At 37.7% G+C, this 15,053-nt stretch overlaps 1 protein-coding gene across 1 annotated transcript in view; it reads right to left on the bottom strand.

Annotated features, from left to right (window-relative positions):
* The window catches only part of LOC140232672 (palmitoyltransferase ZDHHC3-like), a 66,356-nt gene that overhangs the window by 37,060 nt on the left and 14,243 nt on the right, over window positions 1–15,053 (bottom strand). Inside the window, exon 3 of the mRNA XM_072312778.1 lies at window positions 10,726–10,911. Coding sequence (XP_072168879.1) covers window positions 10,726–10,911 — 186 coding nt within the window. The remainder of the gene's footprint in view (window positions 1–10,725; window positions 10,912–15,053) is intronic.

The raw sequence follows: 15,053 nt of genomic DNA, 5'->3' as shown, positions 1-15,053 counted from the left end.
TCCCTGGTAATGTCACTGTGATAATCAGACTTGACTATCATCAGAGCAGATCTAAAGGTTGCAATTTCATTTTTATGACATGCATTCTTTTATTATTGTCGATCAAACAAACTGATCTCCCATAGCTTCCACAATAAATAAACTCTGATTCCCCTGTTTCCTATACTCAATGTCCTCTCCTGATTGTCCTGTGTAATATAATGGTGTATCATAAAATGTCTATTGCACATCAATAGTCCATGTCTTTCCATTAAAATGTTTCCATGATCATTCTCTTGACTAGACATCATATTTCATCTATCTTCTCAATCCCATACTCTAGAAAAATTTCTCCAGTATTTTGCACACTCTGTCATTTCCTTGAATTATTCATTTTCCCTTTACAAATCCATGTACTTTTATTTCTACTCTGAACTATTAGAACAGTTTGCTTTTCTCCATATCTATCTTTGACCCCCTCCCCCCCCCCCACCCCCACCCCACCCACCTAGCCATGATACATGAGATGTAATCCCCTTTGCACCAATTTTCTGCACATTTAGCACGCTTGGCTCCCCTGGCGCCATCACTAGACAAATTAGATCTTGTCGACAGGAGAGTGTTGGTTGGAATACTCATGCTCAGGTTGTGCCCTCTATGATATGGGAGGATTCAACACAGTCAAACTGAACTCATTTATTGGAGTATTTTTGTTTTGGTTTGTAACTCAACATTTACAATGTCAGAGTTGATGTCAACAAATACTGGGTGACTTTGTGGGTATTTTAATCTCTACCATTAGTCATAGCTATCATCATTCAAACTATTAAAAGATACTGCACATTGTATGCATAAAGTTTCACAACCTTTCACAAAGGGAATGTTATCTTCCTGCCATGTTATTTGCTTTCTCAAGCCTTTGAAATCCTAAAGTTCATCATTCCTCCACAGTTATCAGAACAATTGATTTTTAGATAACATTTGGCTTGATTAAATGGTACATAATACAGTATTTTCTTCATTTGATCTGTCTTTACAGCACTGCTTTCTTTTCTTTTGTTTTGTTTTTGCATTGTTCTTCCTGTGTACAGAAATATGCAATAAACATCATTACCTTTCTTTAGTTATCCTATATCCGTTGGTGTCCATCCAATAACTTATTCAATATATCAAATTTCCATTTTATTTCAAGTGTCTCACTATATTTGTCACAAAGTAAGAACAATTTGCCAGTGACGTATCCTTTGGTTTTCATTCACAATATAAAGTTAAAACACACACACACACACACACACACACACACACCTGCCACAAAATGATGTAAACCAGGTATCCGGCCTGATGTCTCAGATTCTGGCAATTCGAGCATCCTGTTATATCTTTCTTCCTTGAAGATTAACCATTAGATAAAGACAGCAGTAGAAGCTGGGACACCACACACAGTGGTAGAGATTGCCCCAGTCTCTTCAGGGAGGTGGACTCTCCCTTCTACCTCCTTGGTCTGTTGACAGTGAAAGTGAAGACTGTTGTTGATCCACACAAGCTGCTTGATGGAAACCAGCGGTGAATATGACGCTTACAAAACAAGAATGGCAAGATGAGATCTTGCATCTCACATACATTGTAGTTTTGTTTTTTTTTTCTTTCTTCTTCTTCTTCTTCTTCTTCTTCACACGTACAGTGTCTTCTCCCTTCACCCTACATTCACAAATCAATAAGAGAGAGTGGGGCTTGTGTTATCAACACTCTCTACTATCTGGTCTTTGGAGAAAAAAAAAAGTGACATAGAGCTTGTAAACAGATGAGACCAAGTAAGGGATAGCAAGGAATATTCACCAGTCTGCAAGTTATTATATCATAGCCCTGAGTCTTGCAAGAATGGACGGCTAGTATCACAGGGTAACACACTCAACATTATGTTTCTACTTCGACTGCTGGATATGTGTCAAATCATGCATTTATTATATTTTTGTTGGTAACAGCTAGCAAAATTTGTGCGAGACTAGAGCAAGGACATGGATGGACTAATAATCACTAGAAAATGATGACTTCGGGTATTGATAAAAATAGCATTTGTTAATATTTGAACATGTTTAGACTCCAGAGGGAGAGTATAATAAGTGTGGATGATTTCTGTCAAATAATAGACACTTTACTGGCTCACTGCTTAACAGAAAATATGTGACTTTCATAGTAGTAGGGCCTACGTACATGAAAACTAACCCCTTCCAACTTTCATTTTCACCCATCCCAAAAGCTACATAGGGCTACTATGGGAAAGGTTAATGTTCCACACATATAACCAAACCTAATTGGCTATCAAGGTCTTCAGGTTATGAACATTTCAGTTTTCTCACAAGTGACCTTTAAAACTTTTCAGACTCTACATTCAGCCTGGTAGTAATCACTGAATCTGAACAACCAGCTGATAGATGATGCCATAGCATCATCATCAAAAGATGAAGAAACTGAATGTTAGTCATTCAGTTTTACACCTAGAATCTGTTGCCCCATTTAACCCATAGAGGACGGGCTGATTTTGCCTCAACACACATTTCCCAATGGGTTCAAGACGTACTAAATGAAAGGACCCAGAGCTTATAGTATCAAGGGAACACATGTATACTGTTATCAACAAATTGTAAATCTTATCAGGTCAAATTCCACATTTCAGTGAAATGGTTCATGTGTTCTAGATGTAGAATAAGTTATTGTTACAACTGTACATGAATTTTTTAAAGTAAATGTACACTGCTGAGTCTTGCACATAGGTCCCAGAAAATGGTTCTAAATTGAAAAATCTAAGACTTCTACCTTATAAAGCTCATTGTATCAATATTAATAAAAATCATCGCAGCATATCACATTTAACCCTCTCCCCATTTGTGTGATTTACACACAGAATTATATCTTGATATCAAAACTGCCATTAATCATTTCTGCAATTTGCAACATCCTTCAGTGAAACTTACAGTTGAAGATTACTCTTTAGCTATTGATTAAAATTAACATTCTGCCATATAAGCTATTATCTTACGTATAGTATAGACAAGAACTATCATGTGCATTTTAATTTCACGAATCTTGGCTCTCGCGAAATTCACAAAATTAAAATGCATGTGAACATTACTTGTTTTACAGTACAATTCAAAAATAAAAGGACATCCCACACACACACAATCTGTGCATGCAGTATTATCACATACAGTATGGAAAGTGCACTTAACTCCATTTTTGGATCGTATTATAATGATCATCAATTGAGATGAAGAACAACATATTACAGCAACTATCTGATTGAAATGCTGAACAGTAATAAACATGGCATAATCAGTAGGCAGCCCAAGCCTGTAAACTTGTGAAATCCTCATGGTTTAATTAGATTGAAATCCATGTCTGTGGACAACGACACACATGAGACCACATCCAGGGCCATCAACCTTCTTTTGGACAAACTTTGACAATCTAGTCATACATGTAGGCACACGTGATAAAGCCTTCTGTGCACACGGGAATGGATGCTAATTGGAATTCCATTAAAAGTAGTTAATTTCATGCCATTACAGGCTAATCCCATTTCTCGTTAGAGCTGTACCACGCCTACCACTGCCAGTGATTCCTAACAACACACCACTTCTTACCACTGAATGCACTGTATATGTCTCCATTCTGAGAGAAATGATGTACAGTGTACATACACGTATGTACATAAACTCTTACAACTCTAATTAGCTTCCTAGATGCTTCTAAAATCTACAGGCTTTGTCATTTTGCTGTCTGTAATATGCATAGTTCATATAAAACAGATAAAGGGTTCTGGCTTATGTTTTTCTTTTTTGACCACAGAAAGAAGCTTCCACTATGCAAGGCACAGTATATGGACATATATGTTGGTGTTTTGAATCCTTTGTCCTTGACTTCAGCACAAAAACCACATTTACACCTACTAACAGCACAATTTTTAAAATCACGATATTTTGGTTCCATCGTTACACTTGCGCATTTGAAAGTTTGAGCTTCACGAAACATCGTGATTTTTTGGTCGGTAGTGCGCATGTATGTGTAATTTACCTCGATTCAACACGGTACACGAGTGGAAGCGGGGGCTATTCGTAATCACTGCAGTGCAGTGTATTTTGCTCACAGCTAGCTAGCAGGTTAGAACGTTGAGCCAGGGCTTTTTATCAGTCCAATGCACATATAAATTTGTGTTTCTTCTCGAGTGTAAACTTCAGGTAAAACAATATACCTTGCTATATTAGATCACATAAGTAGCAGGTGCGGAAAACTTCAGCTTAGTATGGGAAAGTTGATGAAAGTAGCATTTAGGAGGATCTTGAAATTTCGCCGATATGACGAAAGTGAGAAGTAGGACTTGAAGTTAGGACTGGTATTTCATCAGGCGACAGCAAGAACTCACCATTGTTTTACCGACATTTGTTACGTGCTCCTGTATTCCACAAAGTCAACGTCGTAAACCGAGAGCAGTATGGGCACTCCCAAAATCAACGCATTTCTGGGAGAACACTATTTTGTTAAGTCATTATGGGGTGATGATACGTGGTTGGAGAACTTCAGGTTTGTTACTACAGTGTACATGTAGTTTTCATATATACAATATAGTTTACTTCATCAGGGAGGTGAGAGACCACGAGCCGTTTACCTGTACAGCATGTACCCTGTACTCTGGCCAGCGGCCGACATACTCTCTACATGTTCCACAGAGGTATCGGGAGCGCGCGTAAACGCCCGGTGCAATCCGATACCGAAAGTCACGTGATGAAAAATCACGATATTTCTGCAGCTTGGGTTTACACTCGCTAAACTTCGCCTCAAACATCGCGATGTTCCAAAAAATCGCACTCCGGCTGGCGATTTTTCTGGAGATGTTTCGAGGGCGTTTGGGTGTAGTTGCTTAGCAACTTGCACCCAAATGTCGCCATTTTAGAAAAACAAGGAAAAGTAGAAATTACGCGGTGCGTAAAATATGTCCCCGCCGGAAGTAGCATTTAGTAGCAAAATGTACAATATCGGTAAAAAATCAAGGTCAAAGGTCAAAGAAGTCAAAGGTCAAAATTCTGTGTAGAAGTTTTGAAGCCCTCACCTAGTGCCATCACAAAAAGCAAACGGAATCAAAATCGGGTTAGAAAAGGCGAAGGAGTAGCATTTTGTAGCCAATGTACAATATAGGTCAAAAATCAAGGTCAAAGGTCAAAGAAGTCAAAGGTCAAAATTCTGTGTATAAGTTTTGAAGCCCTCACCTAGTGCCATCACATAAAGCAAACGGAAGTGAAATTGGGTCAGAAATGGCAAAGGAGTAGCATTTTGTAGCAAAATGTACAATGCAGGTCAAAAATCAAGGTCAAAGGTCAAAGAAGTCAAAGGTCAAAATTCTGTGTAGAAGTTTTGAAGCCCTCACCTAGTGCCATCACATAAAGAAAACGGAATCGAAATCGGGTTAGAAATGGCAAAGGAGTAGCATTTTGTAGCCAATGTACAATATAGGTCAAAATCAAGGTCAAAGGTCAAAGAAGTCAAGGGTCAAAATTCTGTGTATAAGTTTTGAAGCCCTCACCTAGTGCCATCACATAAAGCAAACGGAAGTGAAATTGGGTCAGAAATGGCGAAGGAGTAGCATTTTGTAGCCAATGTACAATATAGGTCAAAAATCAAGGTCAAAGGTCAAAGAAGTCAAAGGTCAAAATTCTGTGTAGAAGATTTGAAGCCCTCACCTAGTGCCACCACATAAAGCAAACGGAATCGAAATCGGGTTAGAAATGGCGAAGGAGTAGCATTTTGAAGCAAAATGTACAATATAGGTCAAAGGTCAAGGTCAAAGGTTACAACTGAAATTCTGTGTAACAGTTTCAAAGCTCCCATGTAGTGCTATCATATAAAGCAAACAGAATCAAAATTGGCTCATAAATGACAGAGAAGTAGCAAATTGAACATTTTGATCACACACGGACGCACAGACGGACGGACACATGGACACACACACGTACGGAGCCTGTTTCATAGTCCCCTGCTCGAACTCGTTCGGCGGGGACAATTATGATTTTTCCAAGCAAGTGTAAATGGGCCTAGAGTTAACAGAAATTTTCATATTTTTGTCAATGTGTTATTCCTTTGTAATACCGATAATCAATTCTTCTTTAAATTCTGGAAAGGTTTTACTATTGCAGACTAGGTATCATACAGTTCCATGGCATTTGCTCAGGACTGCGACAATTGCTTACATGAAATAACTGCATAAAGCCAAACATCAATTCTACCACAAACATAACCCTAACCCTAGTCCTAAAACCCATCACAACCCCAACCCTAACCCTATGTCCTTGGAGAAAATAAGACCGGAGCAATTGTTGCAGTCTGAGCAAATGTCATGTCACCGTATCACACAGGGCATCGAATGTCTTCATTACAGACTATACCTCAATATATGACCCCGTTTACAGTGCGGGGCCGGGCTCGGCCGCGGCCGAGCCGCGGCCGAGTCCGGCCTCAATTGCGCGGCCGAGCCTCGCAATTTTGTCCGTTTACACTGCTGGGCTCGGCCGCGCTTTTGATTCAAACCTTTCAATATTTTGTCGTAGTGGCGCTCTGCTTGTAAACAAACGCAATTTGGTATTGTCTGGTTTTCAGACCCTTTGCCAAATGAATTCCGTGGCGACGAAGTCGCCGTTCGGGCAAAGGCCTTTGCCGAAGGAAAAAATCCTTTGCAGGACAAAACCACCTTGAACTATACTAGTTTTCAACGTTGAGGGGGTTAATATCCTGAATAGCGAAAGATACAGGCAGAGAGTTTGGAAGCCAGACTAAAATTGGCCGCGCAATTGGCCGCGCATTTGGCCCAGTTTGCGTTTACACCAAGAGGAGGCAGGCCTCCAGAGCGAGGCCAAATGCGAGGCCAATTTTGGCCTCGCATTTGGCCTTTTGCGCGTTTACACTGAAGCGGGGCTGGGCTCGGCCGCGGCTCAGCCGCGGCTCGGCCGCGGCCGAGCCTCGCACTGTAAACGGGGTCCTAGACTATCCCATGATATGGGTTCATAGACATCAGATCCATGAGAGATCAAGCAGAATATAATGAACATAAAATTGCTATGTGTTCTTTCCACAATAAATTCATTACATTGCTTCAACCTGCAAGTGCTGTAAAGGTCATAAAATGAGACAGTTCCACATTTCCTGGAAAGAAATGAATACTGTGAGGTCAACACTGAATCAATTTTATAGACAACATCATCCTTTTTTAAACCAATGATTAACATCTGTTGAAACTTTCATGATAGATTAGAGAGGTTTCAGGGGTGTGAAGTTGACTGTTATGTATCTGTGTGCTTGCCTGGAATCTCTATATCTCATCAGTTGGCCATGGACACAATCAAATCTTGATGGACCAAGTTTGCAGGCTTGACTCTTTTGACGGCAAACCATAGTTGCTTTATTAACCATACCTCTAGACACCTAACAACAGAGAAACTGATGAGCAATAAAAGAGAGACGGTAGAGAGACATATGAGCCAAGTGTAGTCTACTCCCTAGACGTTGTGCTGGTGAGACATTGTACTGCCAAATAAATACTTCATACAGTATATGGTGGAATCATAAGTGAGTTCTGAATAGTGCACTGCAGCCTCTGACATGACAAACAAAGGGGCTCATCACATGACATATTGTACAAAGGACATTCACATAATTTCCATTTTTAAAACAAAAATGGTGTACGCACTTTGCTGAATTACTTCAAACTTCCTTCACTATTTGATATGCAGTGGGCATAATAAATGATCAGTATGGCAAGTGATGTAATTATAAGATACTCGATGAAGACAACTGGTCCACAAGGGAACAAAATATAAATAACGATAATTGATGAAGTCTATCCTCAAGTACAAGTACTTATCAGTGTAAATGTAACTGTAACAGTGTAAGTACATGTATAACCAATTTTTTATTCTTCACTTTGCTTAAATTCACAAGAACACCAAAATTGTGAATCAATTGTTACAGTTCTCTCTTGAAGACAAAAAAAAAAGATAAGGCTGTATTTCTACTTGTAGATGTTTATTATTCTTGGCATCACCAATCTAAAAGAGTGGGATAATGAGATTTCAGAAAGTAGCCATGCCAACATGGCTTCTCATGTATGACTTTAGTATAAAGGCCATCTCATTCTCATTGAGTGATTGACCAAATGGTCCTGTCTGACACACTCAGTCTGCCTACAGTAAGAGTACAGACATTATTAGATCATAATAACATGAAGACCAGACATGCCTGCATTGTAAAGACACAACATGGTGCCTTATCTGCTGGCAAAGGCTAGATAGACAAAACAAAATTTCAGATGAGAAACAAACCTGCTACTGGTGTTCAAGGCCAAGCATTCCGACAATGTGCCACCCCACTAATAGATGTCACAGTGCACAATGTTATGCATGCATGTATGTAAATCTACCTGAACTGGTGCACTATGTGTGTATACCCACAACGAGAGTGTACTTTAAACACCAACATCTATAAATTGTATGCACCCTTTGCATTACATTCTATTACCCAGTGTATAACCTCTATCCCTCTCATAGATTATGAACTCTAGAAATTAGAATATTTCTTCTTCTAATCAGAAATTATGATTTGGAAATTCAATTCAAGGAATGACAAGGGCACAGTTCCAACATTCAAGGAATTATAGGTAGGCTTTAACTTCATGGCAGTGCACTAGGGTAATTACAGTAATCACAGTTCATTTGCTCCAGACCTTGAATGTACTGCACCAGAAATTGTTCGAACAAGATCTAATATTTCTAAAATTAGGGACATGTAAAACATAATTTTTCAAAATGCATTCAGACTGGTCTTGGTGAGATGGGACTATAAACTTCACATGCACACAACATGCACTAAGGCAGAGGTATGTTATCTTTCTTTTTGTTTTCGTTATATATCACAAGTCATTTTGCATGCTACTTGTAGTGCGTAAAAACAAACATGTTTAGCAACATTTGTTCATCAAAACTGACACTTACAGTGTATATGTGATTCACATTTCACATTTACTTTAAATTTCATAATGATATAAACAAGAAGAAAGAATTACATGCAGACAAAATATGGAAACATGAAACTTTAAAACTTAAGATGCTTCAAGCTGCTTGTTCCCCTTGTCAGAAATGGCTGAATTTAACTTAAAAGTTTGCAGACAGTACCCCTTTCTTTCATATCCACATTTCATTTTAATTTTTGAGAATTAAATTCCATGAGCATGATAGTACAAAGGACACATATAAGATCACAACAGAGATTTTTTATTCCTTGTATCATAATTAGGAATCAAAAAGAACAAAAGAACCACTTTTTCCATCAAGCTTATAATTCCCTGCAGTTTGTTGTAGTAGCTGTTTCTGAGTAGAAGTGCAGTGGCCATCATTGCATATAATGATGAAAGACCCTCAGTATATACATCTCATGCTTTAGTAATAAATGTCAATTAGAATGCCAAATAATGACTATTTGAAGAGAATTATATTGAGATTATGAGTCCCTGGCCAGATATCATGATATTGACACAGTACCTTCATGTGGTGAGAGAGTTGGTAATATGTACAAAGTGCATGTTCAGCTTGCTTCAGCATCGATAAGCCAGAGGTCTCCTACCATTACGTATTTTCATTTTGCTCTCATTCTGCATGGAATGTTTGGGAACTATAAAACTGTGCAACATTTTCTAAATGTTCCTATGTAATCTCAATTATTACATGAGATTTTTTAATCAGTGTTCCGATGTCTGATGCAAAATCAACACATTCTTCATAGCAATGAACAGGACTGGGAATAGTTCACAAAACTGTATACATGCAAAAATCTGCAGACTATCATACTACTTTAGAAACATCAATCAGTACAAAGAACTTAATATGTTTGTTTGTTTGTTTGTTTTTTCTATAAATTTTTGTCATGGTAGGAAGCAACTCAGACAGGATTACATTTCTTATCCCTGGTATATAGATTTATTATAACGGTTAAGATTCAGGACCAAACTCAATAGCCAAAAATGTTTTGTCTCATTATGCCATATCTTAGATAAGAGTTACCTGTAGTTATAACAAAGGATATAAAAACTTTCCAAAAAAAAAAACTACACACAGCAATGTAAAGCAAATTCATGTAATATTTACTTCTATTTCTTATAAGGCAATACAGTTTCCTTCATCTTCATTCTTTTCACAAATTGAGAAATTGAGTGGTTGTATAGATCAGTGTGCCTTGCTTGAATCTTAAACTGTAGATGTAGGTTGAAAAGTGTGTAAAGAGGGAATCTAGAATCAGCAAAGACAGGGGGACTCTCATCTGAGGTGATGTGAGCATGAAGAATGTATATTAAGGCTTCGAAATACACATTCTGTTGCCAGAGAGCTGTCAATTCATCATCCCAGTGAGTGGTTCATGTTACACAGTATAATATATTCCAGATTTAGTTGACTTGAAGAAAATGAATAACCACATCCTGCTGGAGACAATGAACCATCATTTCAAGTCCATTTCTATGGGTATGTAAGACTGGCAAAAAATGTGATATCATCCTTAGTAGCAGTGAAAAAAATAAGCATGATGACTAGTACAACATTGTCATGATTTCAGTCATTGTGCAATGTATAAGACCCTTCATGTGTATTCATTTAACATTTTTTTCAAAGCAAATGAAGATAAAAGCTATACTACCACATGTACAGCTGTACTCACTGGATCTGTCAGCATTGACCTTGCATGTGAGATTGAGGCGAAGACAGCAAAAAGGTTGAAGAGAAGTCCATGGATGATTGTGTACGGCCGGATGCCAGCCGGCAGTAAGAGCACCACATTGACGGCAAATTGGCCATAGCCAATCAGGAGATAGGTCATTACAGCACAGATGATACCACATGGGTCCTATATGGAACCAGAACAAGAAGAAATAGATATTGGTTATCATCAATATGACTACTACATCACTAGGCCACTGGGAACAAGTACTATAATTGTCTGACACTACCTACTCAACTGAATGAATACGGTAATTGATTTAAAGCTTATTAATCATTTAGGTTACCTGGGAATTCTGTCATAAAGAAAATAACAAAAGCTCAGCAATTAATTGAATATAAACAAGTGACAATGGGACTATAGGGCAAAGATCATGCTTGTGGTTGTACAATGTATTATCTCAGTCTTGCTTCCTTTACTGAAGTACCACAAGAGAAATGATGGAATGTGATATACCTGGTATTCAAACCATCTAGGTGACAGCATAGAGAATTTACACTAAGCAGTCACTGTGAACAAAACAAAAAAAAAAAAAACAATTTATCAAATCATTATACATGTACCTGGGCCACCTGGAGAAAATTCTAGAATATCCATCAAACAACTAACCAGTATGAGTGTAACACTGTCATACAAACACTCAACACTATAGAGCACTGGCTATGGCAACTCTACAATAGAAATGCCACCCACACACACTTCTGAGTGTGTCACATGACCTAGAGCGAGCAAGAGAGATCGGGGGATTTCACATCTAAGCCTGATAGCAGGGGGAGCTGAGCTCTTTAATGGTCATGTGTAGACATACAGGCTTATCAGTGAAAACAAAGGGAATATCCCTCCACGGTGAGATTGGATTTCACTTTGTGCACAGCAGTCAGTACAAACACAAGGCTTGAATAATATGTTCAGAAAACTCTGATTAGCCATGACACTTTGACTATTAAAAACTATTTCGAGTTCAATGAGTCACAAAATGTGTGACAAAATATCAAATTTGCTTCATTTCACTACCAAAAATCATGTTATATCAGTAATACTGATCCTGATATCACATAAAAACGGCCAGTACAAACCACCAACACTCATCACAATGGGTCCATGAGGGACTGTCAGTTTTGGAATAAACATTACAAATACACACACATTCTCGTCAGCTTGTTGAATATTTGGTCAATCCTAATACTCTTCTTTAATAATCATTTAAAGGGGAATTCCAGACGATTTTCATGATTTCACATCTTGTAGGACATAAATCAAAAGCTCCATGTATAGACTTGTGGAATTTATTGTGGTTCTTGAGCAGAGAAAGAATGCTTTGAAAAACCTTAAACAAATTACACTGAACAAGGATGATGACATAGAGGCTCACATATTTCAGAAATGTAGCAGTGTAATTTCATTACAATTCCGCTTGTTTGCGATTTCACCTGTGTATAATCTATGCATGCCTTCTTCTTTTGTTCTGCTTCCTTGAGCCCCAACTCATGCATTCTTATGGTGACCCTGCCATGTCATCATCCTTGTTCATTGCAGTTTGTTATAAATTTCAAAAATATTCTTATTCTTCATCCCAATTATCATAAATTCTGAAACTCTGTCCTCAGTACAACTAATTCATAGTTGTTCAAATGAAAAAAATTTGAAAATCATGCGGAGGTCCCCTTTAACTCTTGCTAGAAAAAAGCCATAACTACACTCAATATAAGCAATTCAGTTAATGAAGCAATGGATCTCGCACTTTTATTTCAATTACAACAAAGATGAAGAAAGCAATTATGATAAAAAATTGCTTCTTCACATCACGCTTACAGATGAATGAAATCTCTGTAGTACGGTACAAAAAAAAAAAAAAGATAAAAAATCCAGCTTCTTCCAATCTTTACATTTGACTTGGTATAGCTTTTGTTGAATACTGGGAACTTTCTCAAACATACTGACTGTTGTCATTTTTTTAAAGTGATATCTTTCCCAAACTGGTGACAGTTTTCTGTATCACTTCATCATTATATCTGTCACATCCAACATAATGTGAATCAGCAAGTGATATGAATTATTCTATACAGTATGAATGAATTCTGCCAGAGTCACTGAACCTGCTACAAATCCTTACTGTGGAGATCATGAATACTGTATTGGACACTTCCCAGTCGTTCTAATTACCGGTAAGCACCACTAAAATATTCAAAAGCACACACCATCATAAATTCTATTTATTATCTTGTTCAAACTCATACCATAAACAATACCACAATCAGAAAAGAAAAGTTGACTTTCTTGTGCTATCTTAAAACACTGAACTGTCAGTTTCTCTGATTGGTTTTTTGGCTCCGAAATGTGTATGCACACAGCATGGGTTTATGTTTCCTTAGGTATACGCTGACAGATTTCATTGTCATGTAAATGATTTCTCCAGATCAACTTTGTACAGCCTAAAATCAGGATGTTTAAAGATTCAGGCCAACTTTGGGACCCACTCACGTCCAATATCAGTTGCATGTGAGTCGAGTCTCAAGTACGAGTATAAATGTCTATCACACTCTGTGTATAGGTGTAAATGTGACTTTACTGCACACAAAACACTTCATTTCAACTTTGAATACTGACAATTACCAAATATTTCATCAGCCCCACCAACCCATAATGCAATTTACAGACAAATGACTATCCCTCAGTTGAATAGATATTGTCAGAACAAGGGAATCCATCAAACAGAATTACAGCATCATAAACTTGAGCTGCTACAGTAGTGATGAAAGCTGCAGAAGTGTACCAGTCCATCAAACCATGGGACCAGGAAGATTCTGTGAGGAAGCGATAGTGAGTACCTGGTATCCTCTGATGACAGCAGTATTGTGGATCTGAATGGAAAGCTAGCGACACACACCACTGATTTGAAGCGCTTCAGATAATATCATGCACTGATGTATATCTCACTGTGAGTGTAGATATTATGGACTGCTCAGAGACTCAAGCTGAACCTACAAATCATGTATGCCTTTGGTGTGTACCTTTACTTAACTTTATACAAACACAGACCTGTACAAAACATCTACAAACAGCAGCTTACTATACTACAGTAGTTTGTACACAGTCCACAAACCTAGCTAAACACTCACGTAAACAAAAAATTATCATCCCACAATCTGTCACCTTTGCTTAGCCACACATGTACAGTATAACGGTGTTAATTGTCTGTAGCAAGATATTATCATCCCATAATCTGTCGCCTTTCCCTTTGGAATACATCTACATGTACATGTACAGTAAGACTTCCTCATAAATATGCAATGGTAAAGCTATGTATATGATAGAGCCACATTCAATTGAGCTCTGCTTATTACGACAGTCTCCTGTACTTGTTTTCTCCAGGTTGTTGTATGATTTTAGCATGCAATGCAATACACTGATTGTTTCCTAGTATGTTATGCTATTAGGAACAGTGATGTTACAGTATGAAAGTGACAATTCCTGTTACAGCTGTAGTTTTTTATCTTCTTCATTTTTTTTCTTTTTTTCTTTTTTTTTGCTTATTTTACTAGTAATCATCTTGTAGTGCTCACTTGTACTTGAAGGGAAAATTTACACAGAGCTCTAAAACCAAACAACACTACAAATCTTATTATGATTAGTGTTATACACTCTGTACGTTTGGCTTTCAGACTGTCATGTCCATTACTGCAACAAAGTTGAGGCTGGATTGAAGTTTAATTTTCTTGTATTAATATGTGTGATTTACATTTCTCCTAAATCATTTTGCATTCACTATACTTTGTTCCCTTATGATGACTGCATTGTACTACACCCAATATTTCCATTTGAATGATACTGAAAGAGAAAGAAAATAAGTGGAAAAAAAAACTAGAGGAAAAAATTGTTAGATAAAATTATATGTAACTATCAAGATTTCTTTTTTCCACGAAAATAATTTCTGATAACAAGCAGTACTGAAAGCTCCATACAAAAGCAAATTCAACTCAGATATGAACACCTGTAAGGTGCAAACCTGACTATTAATTGGAGCTGCCTTGTATCACCAAGGTAACTAACACCTGTCGCCAAAGGGCATCCTTCCCAAAGAAAGCACCTCACAGCAGCCATACCTGCATCCAGGGACTCAGCATGGAAAGTCACAAGGAGACACTCAGGTTTTAGATTCTTTTTTTTTTTCTTCTTCTTCTTTTTCTCAATCATTTCCTTTCACTGCAACTTGACAGTGTTGCCCTTCAGTGATTGCAGACTGATAATTGCTTGCCACAGGCTAAACA

Source organism: Diadema setosum, chromosome 9 (assembly GCF_964275005.1).
Source record: "Diadema setosum chromosome 9, eeDiaSeto1, whole genome shotgun sequence".
NCBI lineage: Eukaryota > Metazoa > Echinodermata > Echinoidea > Diadematoida > Diadematidae > Diadema > Diadema setosum.
This window is presented reverse-complemented; position numbering and strand designations above follow the sequence as displayed.